Source organism: Mya arenaria, chromosome 4 (genome assembly GCF_026914265.1).
Source record: "Mya arenaria isolate MELC-2E11 chromosome 4, ASM2691426v1".
Classification (NCBI taxonomy): domain Eukaryota; kingdom Metazoa; phylum Mollusca; class Bivalvia; order Myida; family Myidae; genus Mya; species Mya arenaria.
This window is the reverse complement of record NC_069125.1, coordinates 9,109,862-9,129,507: the sequence shown is the minus strand read 5'-3', so window position 1 is coordinate 9,129,507 and position 19,646 is coordinate 9,109,862. Positions and strand designations below refer to the sequence as shown.

Below are 19,646 nucleotides of genomic sequence, written 5' to 3'. Positions count from 1 at the left end.
TTTGTAAGTACTCAAAGGTATTTTGTAGGGTATGGATTCCGTTACTTCTGCGTTACAAATTGACCATTGCCTTTCGCACCTTTTGTAGTCACTCTGTTTATCATTAATACAATAACTGTACATTTATTTTGACTGAATTCATACCGATCCATTTTCGAGTTTTCAGAACAAACATCCATCATCAATTGAAGGCCTTTCGGTGTTAGCGAGAGCATCATGTTGCCCGCTACTGTAGGACAAGCAGCGTCATGTATTTTAAGATCACTGCCATGGCATTCGAGTTTTTCTATTTAAATTATTTATGTAGATGAAATAATAAAATATCTCAAACACTGACCTTGCCTCGCCCCTTTTGGTATTTGGAACCACGTTGGCACGATGTTGTTTGTTCGGACACAGCTGTATGTGTACATGTAAGCATATTTATCAGTTTAAACCTTTTTGGAACCCGACTTGTTATCCTTGTATATGGATATTGTTATATATGTTGATTATGATATCCTGATATGTTTATTTTAACCGTTACATATAGCTTTAGAATTGTGAAGCATAATGAATTCGCTCTGTAATTGTTTTTGTGTTTATTTTCGCCTTTGAAAGGGTCATAATTATCCCCTATTTTATTTCGACTGGACAATGGCCTAACTTTGCCATGCTTGAAGACAATTTGTTTAAGAGATCGAGAAATATAGGGGCCCCGTACTTAATGTGATCATAATATATAACATCATATGCACAACCCTTATTATTTTCACAGTTTCAAGTTCTGCTTTAATGTCATTCTCTAGTATATTCATAACACTGCCGTGTGATGATTTAATTGCTTCGTTTATCGTTTTCAGTTTTTCCTAAATATTAGAAAGATGATTGTCATTTAACACATCCGAAGGAATATACAAGCTGTCAAAGAACATCTTCCAACCATTGTTAATATCTTCAAGGCCTTTACACATATTCCATCAAAAACCATTTAAAATGTTGTTGTTTTTCCGTCGGTTTATTCTTTCGTCTCTTTTTATTTTCCAAAATGCATCGTTATGAACTTCAGCAGTCTCTTGTAGCTCATTTTCAATAGTTTTGTTGTAATCTAACACCCATTCACGATGTGCTGCTCGTAATTAACACCTTGCAGTTTTGTATGTGCATAACTTTCGCAGTCTTGACCTCCTTTCAGTTCTTTCATCGACTTGTTCATATCTGCAAATTGTTAATTCCAATAAGGCTTTGTATATTGTTTAAATGTTGACGTTGGTATTATAGTGGAAGTTTGCCTAAGTATGATTTAAATTCCATAAAATCACACGGCAGTGTTAGGTGGCTTAAATTTCAAAACCCTGAGCTCCCAGGTTTCTAGAGCAGTTGCAGTTGTTGGGGCCAACTTTAAGTTACGCCTGTATATATTGTTTAGGGGTTATTTTCTTCCCATTGCTACATCAACTGCTTACAAATCAAACCATGTGCTATTTTGTGTAAGTCAGGTCAACCAATTAGCAAATAATATTCCAGTGTAGTTAATGAATAATCCCTCAAAAACTTGTGATAATAATGTAAATACTACACCGTCCAATTGCATTGATGTACGTAGAAAACTGGCTGCACGTTTGTCAACATGCAAGTATTAAGTTACTTTTCGAATGCGACGATGCTCTATTGGAGGGTATAAACGTTTTCCATTACATTACGATATTTGAACCTTGCATATGCATATAAAAGGGGGTTGCGAAGCACTACTTGTACAGGTACGTGTATATGTTGACTTCTTCTTGTGCACTACGTCATCATGGTATGTGTAGATTGCACACTTTTAGCATGACATGTATTATAATTGGACGAGGAAAGTGATGATTGCGAATATCAGCGAGCCTACACATCGTATTAGTACAAGCAAATTTAACAAACGAGTTTGAGGCCAAAATATAACATTAACACTCACGTGTAGCTACGCGTACAAGTACACTTGCACGCCTTAGATCCCAATCTCTCTATTGTCTTCTTTCTTTTCCCGTATAAGGAGGGACTAAGCATTTACGAAATAAAAGCTGAAAGGTGAATAGCTCATCGTTTTAGTTACAACTTATTGTCAAATGTATTAATCAGTAAGAGTACAATTATCGTATTACATTGAGGGAAATAAAAAATACTAGGTTAGTGCCACTAGCAGATCCAGGGGGTGCAACCGGCGGCCCCTCTAAAATCGCCTTAATTTACTTTTTTTTTTACATAGGAGAAAATGAGTAAAGAAATACGGATTAGGTGGAACACTGTTCGTTAAAGACGGTTCAAATCTCAAGCCGGTAGCGTATTGTTCGAGACCGTTATCCGATGCAGAAAAGAGATACGCGCAAATTGAGAAAGAAATGACAGCCTCGGTATGGGCATGCGAAAAGTTTGAAAAATATCTTAAAGGACTAGAAATTGTTAAAAAATACCCCTCCCGTCAACAGTTTTAACCTAGTTAATTTAGGTTCTAAGGAAGGGGCGAAAGTCAAAAGGTTACGTCCCTAAGTTACGCCCCTCCAACATCAAATCCTTGACCCGCTCCTGAGTGCCGTGGATGGAGTTAGTTTATCAGGCAAAGCTTTGTTTATTAAAATCATAATGCTCAATGTTAATGACAACTGAGTCATATTCCATTATCTTTAATCTCAATATTGTTTAAACTGTTTATGTTCTAGTCATCTTGTTCTATAGTAAGCTGTGTATATTTTGCATTTGTTTTTGCAGTTGATTGTATCACTTAACATGATTTTCTTTGCATATATGGATTGTATGCCGTTTGTTAACTCTCATGCCTATGTTGGCCAGGAGTATGAATATTTTTTTATAGAATTAAACATTGTATACTTCTTATTGTTAGAAATGTAATTAATTATGTTATTCAAACTGTATATTGAGTGTGATTAACCTGAATACTTATCAATCAGTCAGGCCTTCCGTTGTATGTCAATAATTAGCAGATATACAGTTGGATACATGTATTATAACTAATAGATCGCAGTAAAGTTCGATTATGGTCCATTTTGGACTAAAGTCATGGTAAAAAGTGTTGGCCCCTGATTTTTCAAAATTCAAATATTTTCAAGCATGTTTGATAGTGAACACAACTACAGTTTTCATCTTGTCGCATTGGGTGATTTATTGTCAATTATTTATCAGCCGTTTAAGATACCAAATGTATACTTTCTATATTTCCTCGAAGTAAAACTACGTTTCTTTGTGACTACTAATGTAACTTATGTTTCAATATTGTTAGATTTATGTTCCTTTGTATACTAAGAGACTATGATATTTTTATTGTTTTGTTAAATAACTTAAAAACCGTCCAAGATATTCAGTTCAAACTTGCTTCACTTACTCAGTTATGAATATTCAGTTTTCATAGTTGGTTTGGCGTGAATATGAATATGTGAATGGACAACAATGACTTACATAATTGTGAAATCGGATAAAGAAATGCAATTATGCAGAAAACACTATTACTAGTATATTTATTTATTTTAAGCTGACTTATATGACGTATGTTTTAATTTAACGGCTCATATAAGGCGGCTATATAAAATCGGATCAAATTATTGTTTAATATATGAGATTTTCTGCTGTATGTTTAATTATATTCAGGTGATAAAACTGATCTGCCTTAACAATGATAAATATATTGTGTGAAAATACCGCAATATGGAACTCTTAGTATTATGTAAACGGTAATTAAAGCCTTATCATTATGAAACTTTATTAATAACGGATATCACAGATTAATCAAGATTTAACTACAAGAAACCTAGTTATTTTATTAATACTTAATACAATTATTTTTCGCAAAAGAGGTGGCACAAAACGTAATGGAAAATGGTTGTATGCAAATGAAGATGTTGACATTGTAAATTATTTTAACTATCTAGGATTAATTTTAAATTATACTGGTAATTTTAGCCTTAATACCCAAAAATTATATGGTAAAGGTTTAAAAGCAGTAAACACCTTGTTGTTAAAAAAGTATGAATGTCAACCTAGGGTAGCTTTGCAATTATTTGATGCCTTTGTTTCGGGTGTGAAATTTGGGGATTAACGAAGTCTACTCAGCTAAAGAAGATACATTTAAAATTCTTCAAAGCCGTACTAGGCGTCAGACAATTGTCTTCAAATGATGCTTTATACGGTGAATTGAGTAGATACTAAGTGTATATAAATAGATATGTACGTATTGTAAAATGCTGGTTCAAACTTAAGAAAAGTGATAATGTAATTACTCAACCTGTGATAGAAGACGCTGTGTTAGATATTGTTAACAATAAAGATAATTGGTTCAATAAGGTTAAGAACCTTCTCACCCGATATGGCTTTTAATATGTATGGTGTAATGATACACAGCTAAACGAAAACCAGTTCATTTGTATTTTTAAACAGCGTCTGATAGACGAATATTTACAACAATGGCAGGGACGTGGTAATGAAAATGGTGTTTTAACTGTTTATAGAGTACTTAAAACTGCATTTGAGTTTGAATCCTATTTAGACAATATTGTGTCAAGAAATCTAAGAATTTCTATCACAAAAATACGTATATGTTCGCATAAGATTTCATACTGGCAGATATGATAGATTAGAGCGCCATTTACGTCTTTGTCAAGTATGTGATTCGAACGAAATAGAAGACGAATATCATTTTATATTGAAGTGTACACCTTATGTCCAATTAAGACAAACTTATATTAAAGGTTATTTTAGAGTTCGACCTAGTATGTTTAAACTTGTGCAACTGCTTAATACACAGAACACGTCTGAAACATTTATATTAAGCAAATACATATCAGAAGCATTTAAGGTGCGTTCTACTTTATTAATGAATCTATAATTATATGCCTTGATACACATATTTATTTCAAGCAGTAGTATGCTTTGTTAACATTTGTAACTATGCGTTACTATTTATTTCTATATATACGATGTTAGTCTGTTTTAATGTTAGAAATGATCAATTGAATATCATTTGTTCCAACATTTGTAATATTGTACTATTATAGTTTGATAGATTGGTGATTTACTATATCAATTCATCCTTAAACATAGATTGATTATAATATTGATTTAATGTTTCACACTACATTGTATAATTGTAATTGTAATATATTTATTATGTATATAAAACACAAAAAAACTGTATAGTTTACGTGTAATAAATTCTGTTCTGTTATTAATACATTTATAATAGTGGGTGTACAATTTATGTTTATTGAATAAAAACAGAAAACACTAGTACTTGTATATTAATTTATATCTGGTTTTAGTTTATTTTTTACTAAGTCTTGTTTTGTGTAAGGATTGAGTGAAAATCAATGTTTTAAAGTCATCAGGGGTCACTACCCTTTGAAAACTAATTAATAACAGTGTAAAAAATGGCAGATTTTTATACAGATTTGAATCGTCATTATTATATCCGTCATTTGAGAATATTATTTAATGCATTAGTCTAAGTGTCTTACTTTTTTTTTTAAAAGTGATGCTTTGAAAGTCCAATATTTTTTTTAAAAAGAAACGTGTCTGAGTTTTCAGACAATAGTGTGTTTATGTTCCAAGTGAATTCTACTCCTTTGTGGTATAATAAACTTTGCGCCCAAAGTTTTCTTGACTGGTGTTAAACAATTTGGCGGGGTAGTGCAGTAAGTACAAACTATATTTAGACTGTTCCAATGAGCGTAGGTAAAAAGACCTCAGACTTAGTCGCCCTGTAAGCCTAGCCCCATTTTGCAAGAACACACTTCACTGGCAATCAATTTAAACTTAAATCAATATATACAAGCTAAAACACTACATTTTATTCATGATATAATTCAAAAATTTACGATCTACTTCAATTGATGTACCGGCATAGATCCAAGGTTGTTTTCGATAAAAATGGCCGAGGAGCTCCGAATACAAGACCAGGTCGGAGCGAGACCGACGAAACACTGAACATCACCAAGTATTTAAAATTAAGGCTACACCACTAATTGTATGTATGCATGCAAAATATAGCACTTGTCGAATATCCCTGTTATGACAATCAACCAGAGGAAACAAAAATCATTGCATAGTAAGTACACATTGAGTCAAAATACTTTTAATTTTTATTTTAGGTTTTTCAAAAGTATTTATCCTTAGGGTGGTATTTTTTCTCACTCTTGAAAGTGGGATTACTGACGTGTCTAACGTTATATAATTAACACAATTGCCTTCTCGGCTCAGTGCAACCTATTTCACGGTAAACATAGTCTGCCGAGAAAGCAGTGGCTGATATAAAGTTCTGAAAAGCTCGTAATATCTTCGCTTCCATATCAAGCAAATTGTGGAATATTGTTTTAAAGTCTTCCTGTCAAGTATGACTGCCATGCCTTATACTAGAAAGATAAAGCATGTTCAATATTTTATTTTTCAAAATTAGATCGGTCAACAACTGCAAATCTCGTATGTCTATGATAATAAGTGCACGACTTGTATATGAACACTCAGTCTTATCAATTTTTCAACTTCCTAACTAGCACTTCTATTCCGTTGCTCTATTTCAAAATGACAAAAAATGCTTATCATTCACATATCTAATTATAGCCTTTCTCTACAAGATCACGCCATACTTTTACATTTACACCATGCAAACTCATGGCACAAACATGAAGATCTTTTTTGTTTCAGTTTTGATAATTTCCAGCTTAAGTTTTCTAAAAGTGAGAGCGGACTATCCATGTGTATGTAACTACAATGTTGAAACCGCAGTATATGGCCAGGCGTCAGCGGACGGAGCCCCGATCGGATATATGTACGAGTTCGATTGTAAGTCCGTGGGTCAGGTACACGGGTCTCACAGCGGGTTCTCAGTTATCCAATTTGAACACAAGGTAGGGCTACGGTTTTTTCATCCGTAATTGTAACCCATTTAACCCTTACTGGTCACCATGTCAAATAAGGAATTCGACTAAAAATAAGTTTTAATTGCATGCTTAATATCGATGCAGCATGGTGACTCCGTGTACTTATGATATCAGTTGAACGGTATTTGATGATGCAAGTGAACTCCGTGTCATTTTGGTATCATCAAAGGTAGTTGATGTTACATGGTGACTCCGTGTCCTTTTGGTATGAGTTGAAAGGTATTTGATGCTGCATGGTGACTCCGTGTCCCTTTGGTATCGGTTGAAGAGTATTTGATGCTGCATGGGGACTCCGTGTACTTTTGGTACCAGTTGAAAGATATTTGATGCTGCATGGTAACTTGAGTCCGTTTGGTATCAGTTGAAAAGTATTTGATGCTGAATGGGGACTCCGTGTACTTTTGTTATCGATTGAAAAGTATGTGATGCTGCATGGGGACTCCGTGTCCTTTTGGTATCAGTTGAAATGTATTTGGTGCTGAATGGGGACTCCGTGTCCTTTTGGTATCAGTTGAAAAGTATGTGATGCTGCATGGGGACTCCGTGTCCTTTTGGAGTCGGTTGAAAAGTATTTGATGCTGCATGGGGACTCCGTGTACTTTTGATATCGGTTGAAGAGTATTTGATGCTGCATGGGGACTCCGTGTACTTTTGGTATCGGTTGATAAGTATTTGATGCTGCATTGGGACTCCGTGTACTTTTGGTATCACTTGTAATGTATTTGATGCTGCATGGTGACTTGTGTCCTTTTGGTATCAGTTGAAAGGTATTTGATGCTGCATGGGGACTCTGTGTCCTTTTGGTATCGGTTGAAAAGTATTCGTTGTTGCATAAGTTTAAAGGTGTTTAATGGCTGATTACTAATGTGTAAAATAAATGGTTATAAGAACATTAATCAAAAGGTATGACATGTTTTGTATTTGTTCTTCATTTCAACTTACTGGACGTCAATGACTTTTAAAAAAAAAATCCAAAAAATGTAAAGCTTCCTTTTCTCAGCACACAAACCATTTTAAATTATATCAAAATAAGGCAAATTACTCAGTCAACAATCATTATGCAGTTATTTCCATGATAAAGTAAAAACAAATAGACGATCTTGTAAAACAATATCACATATAAATGTTTCTGATAGTGAGTTTGTATTGGAACGACGTGTTCGAACGATTTTGTCTTCAATATGATGGAGTTCCTCAACTTCAAATCTGCTTACATTTATTTTGGTAAATATTTAGGCACACGTTATTCATTCGTTTAAATATATGCTTGACCAGGTGATAAATTTGATTTCAAACACTACTATAACTAAGTGGACTTTTCTATATGCAAGTGTCAAGTTTACGAGGTCGCCTGCGCTAGGCCACATACTTTTTAGATTGATAAACGCATGTCGACAAACACTTAACAATAGGTAAATATATTTTAGTGTTCAAAATTTAATTTTGTCAAATCGGATGGCAGTATTTTTTAATTCTGCCAAGTGTTTATTTTGGTAGTCAGACGTTGCGGTTGACTCGGATAATGCATACGTATTACCTTTCATCATTACTTAATGTAGAGGTCTGAAGTGTTGAAACGAATATAAATGTTTACATTATAAAAGTACTTAAATGGTTCCAGTATGGATATGTGGCAGACGACAACAATGTCAATGCACAAACATGCCCCGGCAATATCCCTGACAGCGACTTAGGTAAGTATACTTAATTTAATATTTAATTGAAATTCGTTCGTATTTTCAGCTAAATATAAAAGTGATATTGCATTGCATGGAAGAAAAGATTTTAAAACACACATCATGTTTACCTTTATGTGAAATATTACTTTTCAGTAACGACAACAACAAAAGCACACAGTCATGCAACAAATGGCCACACATCAACGACGGCGTCTGATCAATCGACAACGATTCCTACATCAATTACACATGTACCTACGGCATCCACGACGCCTATACCTGCGGCATCAACGACGCCTTTACCAACGACATCGACGAGCTTAAAACGTAATACGACGACACCTTATCCTACAACAACAACAACTATGCCCACACCCACGACAACGATGACGCCTAAACCTACAACAACAACAGCAACAACTACGCCCATACCCACGACTCCATCCACTGAAGCACCATCTACACCATACCAGTACTGGCTTATGGCAGGTAATGTACTTGTATTTATTACATAAAGTGTTTCTAGTTTGTACTTGCTTATTTTAACATAATTGGGGTACAACTGTTTCTTTCATGCTGTTCGATGAAATATGGAGTCTTATAAGTGTAAAAAAAAACAGTAATAACATCAAAAAAAATTAACTACTTTCTAAAATATATTGTAGTTTCTTCCCCTTGGTCAAAACCTAACACATCATTGTACCGGAAAATGTTGCCAAAATAATTTGATATTTAGAAAATTAAAGGTAACATAACTTTCAGTTTGTTAGAAAAATGGTCATCCTGTTTTTTTAAACGTTTTCTTGAATTTTGAAGCTGAATTTTCGAACATTTGCTGTCATACTAAACAAATTATAGACGAAAACAAATGCTCGAACGTAAATACAATGTTTAATCATTGTTTAAATATCCTTAGGAATTGTGTTTCGTTGTAATACGTAATACAAACTTCCCGGAAAATTCACAAAACAATAAAAAAAAATAAAAAAAATACCCAACAAACGCCTCAAAGTTTGTCAAACCTGGTTTTCAATCTTTACCTTGAAAACGACCTGTCTTCAAGCGAATCAGACTGGTCTTTGACACTGAAGGATTACTAAATAATGAATATCCATGTATCATTAAACAAACTCTGAAACTAAGAACAATGTTTAAGCCTATGATTATCCACAATTGTTTTGCTAAAACGTTCGACTTTCAAATTTTCATGCAATAAATAGCGGCATAGTAAATTGATCATGTAGTCATGCCCTCTTTAATAAAAAGTGCTTTCGTCTTTTTTGGAACATAAATGCTCGATACAAGTTCATCGATTAATAACCATAAAATGTTTGCACTAATAAACGAGTGAATAATAAATTATAGAAAAAACGGAGGACTTTTCCTCCGAGAACCGGAAAAAGAATATTGACAGATACGTTATCAGCTATAACTGTGAGTAAGGAGTGTCCCAGTGGTAGCGGCGTAGAAAACACGGGGTATTTATAAAAAAACTCCGATAATATCATGAAAAGCCACGTGAAAATTTGTTTTATCTACGAAACTCGTAAAATAAAATACGATCTTACACTAAAATCAAAAATAAATATCTTCCATATGCTGATATAAATCCATATCGATTCTGTTTGCCTGGGTAGCAACCAGTACTAAATTTCTTTTTGAGATTCCAATAAAACGTCCCATTGGTCACGGGGCTCGAGCCAACGACCTCTTCAATGGGAGACGGACACCTTACCTGCTCGACCACTCCCAGTTTAAAAGCATGATTTTAAACACACTGTCGACTGAAGTGTCTAGATTTACACGGATATATAATTATAACAGATTCCGACATTAGCCTTCTGATTTTATATTTGCACAGCAAACGTGACGGGTACCCCGCTGCAGTATGTGGGGATAGGTTACAATCTGCTGACGGGAAATCCTGAACTCTCTCCTGATACTGGGATGCTGCTGGACAGGAGAATTCTCGAGGTAAGTGGCTGATTGGTCGATGCACGCATTGAGTCGGACGTCTGAATATCAAACATCGTTTGTAACTTACATATCTTATAATATGTATACCATAGTTTTATCAAAAAGCTTGGACATGTATACAGTTCTGAAGTCAAAACTTGGGATTACTCGAAATACCGAGTAATTCGAGCATTTTCGTTCTCGAATTATTGCCAGTGTATTGCATTGTTTTAGCTAACAGGAAGCCAAAATAGTGTCAGAGAGGCGAGTTACTCCACCAGCTCCTCCTGCAGCAGAAGTGAGGCCACGTTTCTCGTGCATGGGGGTAAATCCCTTCAAGCTGAGAGGTTGACACGTGTGAATATTTCCGGTAAATTATTTTAATATTTATAACGTCCGCCTTGATTTATTTACAGAATAGATGATAGATGATAGAGAAATAAAGTTTTTACTCTAAAGTGTGAAATGGCTGGTTTTAATAGAAAAATACATTGAAAACTTTAAGGGCAATAGCCAAAAAGTAAACTTGTTTAAAGGTAAACCCTTTTTGACACTTTAACAACAATGCACCTATCAATGTGTCAGCCCAAAGTGTGTGGGGGAGGGGAGTGCGGCGGGTGCATGCAGGGGATTCGGACAAGCTGCAATCGTCATTGTCTAAATATCACTCACGGGGTCTGGGATGTTTTAAGCATCAAACATGTCTATATCCCGTGTTTCGGTTTCACTGAGTCTGTCAAAATCCTGCCTGCCCACACCTCCAATATATCAACCCTCCCACATGTTAACATTCTGTTTCAGCGAGCCATCCTTCTTCTGTTCAAAGCAATGCATTGATGGGAAACTCAGGTGGGTGAAAGTTGTGTTGTATAAGATACTGTGCCGATTGTCCAAAACATTGCTTAAGTTAACAACGTTGTTAACGTCATCGTTGTTAACTTTCAAATAGTTACAGCTCTGGAAGTATTGTGAATATACTTATGCTTATGATCTGTCATTAAACAGGTCACGTTTAACAGTTAATAGCGCTGTCGTTAAACACGTTGTGTAACAAAGTTCTGAATAATCGGTCCACCATAATTTTAAACGGTGAAAATACGGTATTTCTCCTCGCGTTTAAAATTCAAGTGCTCTGACAGCGTTAAAAGAATCATCATTGAAACAAATGTTAATTCATGAAGGAAATGAAACAAAAGCTTCATTACATCATGTATTACTATAAATTACCCCTGCCAAAGGCATACATAGGCAAACTCCAGTATACGCGGGCGTACACATTTTGGGGGGTTTCTCTTCAAGTGCTTAATAGCCTGGAATATTAATCGAAGGCTAACAGCATGTTTATTTGACATCTTGATTTTCTTTTCAAACGGTGTCCGAAACTTATTCCTCTAGTAGGACATGCAACGTTTAACTGGTCATTAACTGGTATTATAATTTCAATGAATGTTGACACCCAGAATGCTGCAAAATTGTACTTTTGTAACAGTATTCTTAAATTTCCTTCTTGTGGGAGGGGACACGCTTGTCGCATCCGTCCAATATTACATTTTGAGCCAGAAATAAAAAAAGACCTTAACATGTCAACGGTTCACTTAAGTCACACGGGCTTACACTTCAAAATGATTCATGTATCTGCTGCCTGCTAGTTCTTTATTAAACGTTGAGGAAAACTTCTTCTAAATAATGCTCGTACATTTGCATCAAAAACCCGTTAGAAATAAATACATTGAAAAGAATATAAAGGGTTTAAATTCCTGCTTTTTGGCATGAATCCGTCACACTGAAACAAAACTCCGCATATGTTTAAGAAATGTTTAAAAAAAGAGTTAAAAAACAAATAAATAATACAAACAAACTTTTGGCTTCGGTAAAATGTCATTTCAAGTCCAATTTTAATTTTAATAAAGACAAATAATGCATACCGCAAATAACCTATTCAAACTTTATTTCCTTTCATTTGTTTTTACTATTATCACCGATTTTTTCTAACTATTTGTTCATGCATTGTAGACTTTTACTCGAGAGCCAGAGTGCTTTCTGACGGATCTCAAGTTTACTTTGATAGGACCATAACATGCAAACAAGGAAGCGTTCGTTACCAGGGTAACGCTTTGAGACCGGAAGGAAACTTTACAGTTTCCCGCAATTTTGCCGCGGATGTGTGTCGACTACCAATTGTGTTTAACCCGAACAATGTCACCGAGTATATGCAATTTCTTGATAACTGGGGCACTGTAAGTATTATGAGTAGGTCAAAATTTGTGTTGCGTAATCCTATTAAGTGTGCAAATTAAATACTGTTTCCTGAGCCCAAACGAATATGTTATTTAAGAAACTAACACACATAAATGTATATAAATATATTTAAGTCTGATTGCTATTCACCTGAACCAGAATGTGGCTAGGACAGGTACAGGCTTAAACCATGTCTTACTGCATGCGATCGGCGTCTCACTCTCAGATTAGATATTATCAAAATAACATTTGCCGTATGTTTGCTCCCAAAACATCTGGGGCCGTTATTACGAACGGTCTCAAGTGTGAGTCTGAAAATTGGACTCAGTTTCAGCAGCTGAGTCTATGTCCAGACTCTGCAAAGCTTGTCGAATATTACATGATTTTAAACAGTCTCTGACTCAGTCTCAACGTTGAGCCCGAGTCCGATCCCACAATATTTATATTACATTTGCATGAGCGTAAGCGGCCATTGTTTTCTTTGCGTTATCTTTCTTGAACTCTACTCTGAATTTCTAGACGCATATTACCGGTGCATTTTGTGCATGAACTTCCCTTAATAATATTTCAGAGTGTTATCATGTCTGCCGACCTCGGGACGAAGACTCTGGAACGGTATAGCCAGAGTCTTTCCGGTCTGGCCATGGAAATACTCGAGACGGTTTGTGGTCTTTCTATTAGTCATTAGCTTAATGGCTCATTTCATCAAAGAATATTATTTCTTTGTTTAGGTTAGAGTTTATGACGTCATTTCTCGTGAATAAGTCACATAAGGGAGCGGAGTTTCTTACCAACTTAGGTTAGCCTAAGTCTGAGTCATTTAGTCAACCTATTTCCATTTTTAGGTTATTTTCTACAAGTATCTCTCCCCTCGGTTCCCCACCAAGATTTTTTGTTACTTTTTCAGTATTGTGAACGTTTGTAAATAAAGTGGTCTTTCAATTCATACTATAACAATCCACATAACATCACCCGTCTCGCTTTGTTTACCCGGCGCATTAATTCTTTTTCACATGTCATGTCAAAAAGTAGATCGAACGATTCCTTGAAGTAAAGTCTGTCTACCTGCGGTACGGTAGGTGTTGAACGGTTAAGCTCCGCCCCCTCGTTACCGTTCCGATATGGGAGTTAATAAATAAAAGAAAACTTAGAAAGCTCCCTTGTATTTTGTTGAACGCGTATTACGGATATGCACGAATTTGAATTAAAACGTCTGGAATAATACCACAAATATTGCAATATAATCTCGATTACTAGCATAAAATCGCATCACTCGAACAAAAATTGTAAGCTCGGTTAACGCATCAGGCAACGTTTTGTCTCGGGCTGCGATAACTCTCAATGAGATATAATACACCTGATATTAAATGATATCGGGATATCAGACAATTCTGCATAAAAAGATATTTAAAAATGCTGGCTAATGGTGTACATTCCATGATATGGAAATATTGGATAAATTAGTTTAAAAGTCAATTCATTAAATTGTAAAATACGTAGATGTTAAAGTTATATACACTGTTAAATACATTGTCAACATATTTTTTCTTTCTTTAAATTAGAAAGCTTGTCGCCTCTTGGGGTTGAGGTCTCCCGCAAAAAACATTCCACCAATCAGGCCACCAATTGAACGTAGGCAGAGCTGAGATACGCCCTGTCTTTTCATGAAATATATTATTTAATAAAAAAATGAATTTGCTTATCGTATTTCACGATGACACTAAATACTACATAATCATTGAGTTTGTTCATCTATGTTCAATTGAAGCCCTTTTAGGCTGACTGAAATGGCGGGATACCTCACAAGAAAGGCGTCAACAGCTCTCATTTCTTCTACTAATTACATGTTTCAGGATCCATCCTTGTTGACGCATTCCGGCCCCTTTATGGGATACACATCCTCGCTCACAGTCGATGAACATCGCTACTTGAGCAGCAGCATAGCACGCCAACACCACACATCAAGTAGGACTGACGGCACGTTGGCATCCCCTGTAGTCACGCGGATTGACGTCATTTCAATTACTGACGTCATCAGCAAGGCGTACTTCGGACCGGTAGGTTAGATTCTGAAGTAATAATGTTGACGGCATGGCAATGTTCACTTCATCACTTCGTATTGTGGGTACAATCGGGTCACGTTGGTGTATCATCTTTAAAATTAATGATGTTCAGGAGGTGGTGATCACGTGGTTAAATTGCTGTCAAAGTAGGCTTAAAAATACGAGATTTCACAAAGTGCCACGGCAAATCACTTTCTCGAAAGTTTGATAAGTTAGACATAAATGAAATAATATAGATAATAAGTGATTACCATAGACATAGTTATTATATAATCAGTTATAAAACGAAGCCGTATATGAAATTTCCCTTTTAAACTCGCTGTCTTCAAAAACATCAGATTTTGGATGAGCTGACAGCGGAAGGAATTTGTAAAGACACGATCTACGACACTTTGCTGACCACGATAGCCGGCAATGTACGGCGGGCGCTTGAGCAGTACCCTATGGCCAAGATGTCGACAGGACCAAATCCGATGCCGTCCGTAGTCGGTCTGTAGAAAGAGAAATGTGCACATTTGTGCATTCAATCGGTTTGTTTAGTATTAAATTAGCTTTCGAAAAAATGGGAAAAAAACAACAACACTAGCTAAACAAACAAACAAGAATATTAATAAAACTGATACCAGTCCAAGTGTACAAATGAGCTACTAATTTATGAATTTTCAAAACATATGCAACAACTATTTCCTGTTCTAGACCATTCCTTGCAAATACCTGTCACGTGGCCACGAGGTAACTACGGTCTAATGAAGACGGCCGCAGGATGTCCGGGCGCCAAGGTGTCCTGGCAGTCAGGTTGGAGGCACTACGATACGGAAGATCTAGGGTCGAACAATGGATACAGTAGCGGGATTTCACATTTTCTAGCAGGTAGGGACTTTGTGTTTTTTGCTGTTCATTTCACTGCTTCAAAAGTGAAGACTTAAGAGGCACACGTCGTTACAAAATCTTGAGAAATGAAACTGTAATCGTATTAATAACACGTTTATAATTGATACATATATTATGAATTTATCAAAATTGGGTTTAATTTCGTCACTCAGCTTTTTATGGATTACATATTTTAATGCATTCAAACTATTAAAGCCTAGAACTGTTCTTGTTAATCGAACAATCACACTGCGCTCGCCTTTCAGGAAGTTTCGCTAGCGACGACATAAGAACAGACTTTTGCATTAAGACCATTTCATCAACAACAACATACGATGGATTGTGGCCAAGGGGGTCATACTGCCTGCTCAAATACAGAAACTGCCCAAATGGTACGCGAACTGTCAATAAAATTGTCATGAACATATAACTTTATGCTAGTATAGGGTGTAATTTATGTTAACTTGTTTTATTCAGAGCGAATCTGCGAATTCTGCTTAAATTATGATCTTGAATTACTGTACTAGCCTTTGAACAGGATCTTGGTAAACTGTAACGCTACTTGCCTTAAAACAGGAGCTTGGTTGACTGTTACGCTAATAGCTTTTAAACAGGATCTTGGTTAACTGTTACGCTACTAGCCTTTGAACAGGATCTTGGTTAACTGTTACGCTAATAGCTTTTAAACAGGGTCTTGGTTAACTGTTACGCTACTAGCCATTAAACAGGATCTTGGTTAACTGTTACGCTACTAGCCTTTAAACAGGATCTTGGTTAACTGTTACGCTAATAGCTTTTAAACAGGGTCTTGGTTAACTGTTACGCTACTAGCCATTAAACAGGATCTTGGTTAACTGTTACGCTACTAGCCTTTAAACAGGATCTTGGTTAACTGTTACGCTACTAGCCTTTAAACAGGATCTTGGTTAATTGTTACGCTACTAGTTTTAAGAGGATCTTGGTTAACTGTTACGCTACTAGCCTTTAAACAGGATCTTGGTTAACTGTTACGCTACTAGCCTTTGAACAGGATCTTGGTTAACTGTTACGCTACTAGCCTTTAAACAGGATCTTGGTTAACTGTTACGCTACTAGCCTTTAAACAGGATCTTGGTTAACTGTTACGCTACTAGGCTTTAAACAGGATTTTGGTTAACTGTTACGCTACAAACCTTAAACATGATCTTGGTTAACTGTTACGCTACTAGCCTTTAAACAGGATCTTGGTTAACTGTTACGCTACTAGCCTTTAAACAGGATCTTGGTTAACTGTTACGCTACTAGCCTTTAAACATGATCTTGGTTAACTGTTACGCTACTAGCCTTTAAACAGGATCTTGGTTAACTGTTACGCTACTAGCCTTTAAACATGATCTTGGTTAACTGTTACGCTACTAGCCTTTAAACAGGATCTTGGTTAACTGTTACGCTACTAGCCTTTAAACAGGATCTTGGTTAACTGTTACGCTACAAACCTTAAACATGATCTTGGTTAACTGTTACGCTACTAGCCTTTAAACAGGATCTTGGTTAACTCTTACGCTACAAGCCTTAAACATGATCTTGGTTAACTGTTACGCTACTAGCCTTTAAACAGGATCTTGGTTAACTGTTACGCTTCTAGCCTTTAAACAGGATCTTGGTTAACTGTTACGCTACAAGCCTTAAACATGATCTTGGTTAACTGTTACGCTACTAGCCTTTAAACAGGATCTTGGTTAACTGTTACGCTACAAGCCTTAAACAGGATCTTGGTTAACTGTTACGCTACTAGCCTTTAAACAGGTATTTGGTTAACTGATACGTTACTAGCCTTAAACAGAATCTTAGTTAACTGTTACGCTACAAGCGTTCAAACAGAATCTTGGTTAACGGATATGCTACTAGCCTTTAAACAGGATCTTGGTTAACTGTTACGCTACTAGCCTTTAAACAGGATCTTGGTTAACTGTTACGCTACTAGCCTTAAAACAGGATCTTGGTTAACTGTTACGCTACTAGCCTTTAAACAAGATCTTGGTTAACTGTTACGCTACTTGCCTTTAAACAGGATTTTGGCTAACTATAACGCTTCGAGGCTTGGTTCCTAGATTCCATGCGTGATATTTATGCCACAGGGTACCGAATGACATTAAAATTTAGAAATTTTTTGTACCTTCTGGCATCAACTTAAGGCATTGTATTATTGGACAATGCAGTGTTTTACGTGTCTTACTCCACGACTTAAAATCACATTGACGCCAATGTACATATTTCAGAAACATTTTGTTTGATATGTTTACTTGTGGTTTGAAAACTACTGCATTGTTATATAAATGAAATGCGCATAACCAAAATATATATTATAATCCAGGATTTCGGGATGGGTCTATATTTTGGGACGATGAGGACATTAGTAACTCGAACAGCCAGGGTGGGACCTTACCAGCTGGCTCGTATGACAGCAACACCAGGATATATTACTGTTGCAGGTAAGTTTTATATACTATATGCTTTCTCGTTGTTAACAGATATTTATCAGTGGAATACTATTGATATTTCACTGTTTCAAACAATATTTCAACGACGTTTTGAAACAGTGAATATTGAAATTTGATAGTTTGCACTGTTTTCAAATTTTAGCCTGTTCTTACGTCCTGATAAAACGGTGCACATAGGTCTTTTTTGGAGATTTCCAAAATGACGTTACGCTCGCAGGATTTTTGATTACTGATAAGCTTTTGAACACTAAAAGTCAATATTTCACTTATCGTGAAATATAGCTTTTGGAGCTCACTCTGTTAAATATATCGCGATCTTGCACTGAAACAAACTGAATAACATACATGCGTTTCCGTCTTTTTACCGGGCCTTGAAATAAACCTCTTTCTTCCCGACCCTAATAACCTCAAACTTATATCGAAATGGATAAGCTATGATTGTCGATTAAAACTATAACGATAAAGAAGCGAACGGTCAAAATATGATATCTTTATTAAAAAGCCAATATAATACGACTATTTTTAATCAGCGAAATTTCTCGTAAAATATTTAACGTTACGTTCAAATTACTGCGAGTCATAAAGTTTACTTCAGTAAATAATTACGCATGCTATTCTTTTTTTTAACAGTTTTAACACAGCATTCCGACGTCAGTTTCTCTCAATTTAACGTTTAAGATATGCAAGAAATTTTATGATTCAGCTGTAAGAAGTCCGATCCTCGGGTACGCTGCGTTACCGATAACTTTCCGGTAATGTTCATAGTTTTTACATAGAAATAATAAACGAACTAAATATTAATATTTTACATCTTATTTATCAGAAGCGACGGCCAATCAAGCGCGGCTATGATTCTGCCTACGGACCGTCCGTTCGTCCTGATGCGTTACGGCGGGAAGTGTCAGACGGTGTACGGAATGAGCGTACGTGACTTGTATGTCCATTGGGACGATGACGACCTTTTTAACAAGGACTCTGCCAGCGGGATGCACCCGGACGATACGGGAGACGGAGATAACCACGAACTACACTTTTGTTATTATCAGTCGTCAGGGCATGGAGGAATAATAGGATAGTGCCTGTTGACCTGTGGCTGTACTCATAACGGCTACTTAGAGAACATGTTCAACTAAGTGATAATGATAATTATTTTAAAAAACCCTCTGCTTAAATTGAAAAGTGTTCAAATGCATGTTTTGCTTTGACCTTATCTTTGCATATTCTCATAGTTTCGGTTTAAAACATTATTTGGTTTTAAATTCAACACAGAAAATTAGCTATGTTTCGCTGGGTTCAAAATTTTCACTGAGATGTTTTACGTATACGGCCCCTGAACGACTTCATTGATTATTTAGTCATACATGCTTGTATTTCACTGTGTTGTACATTTCTGGATTAAATACATCGTTATTGTATAATGTCGACTAAGACTGGTATAAATCACTTAAATTTGTTTGA

The 19,646-nt window shown here is 35.8% G+C and overlaps 1 protein-coding gene across 1 annotated transcript; it reads left to right on the top strand.

Moving 5' to 3' along the window:
- The first annotated feature begins 6,634 nt into the window (after positions 1–6,634).
- LOC128229891 (location of vulva defective 1-like) lies at positions 6,635–19,646 on the top strand. The gene is made up of 13 exons (XM_052941790.1): positions 6,635–6,869; positions 8,524–8,596; positions 8,735–9,070; positions 10,443–10,555; positions 10,772–10,907; positions 12,551–12,774; positions 13,347–13,436; positions 14,629–14,832; positions 15,177–15,327; positions 15,535–15,708; positions 15,975–16,100; positions 18,062–18,179; positions 19,012–19,646. Exons 1-13 carry the CDS (start codon positions 6,645–6,647, stop codon positions 19,262–19,264), a joined length of 2,223 nt encoding a protein of 740 aa, XP_052797750.1. The 5' UTR covers positions 6,635–6,644; the 3' UTR covers positions 19,265–19,646.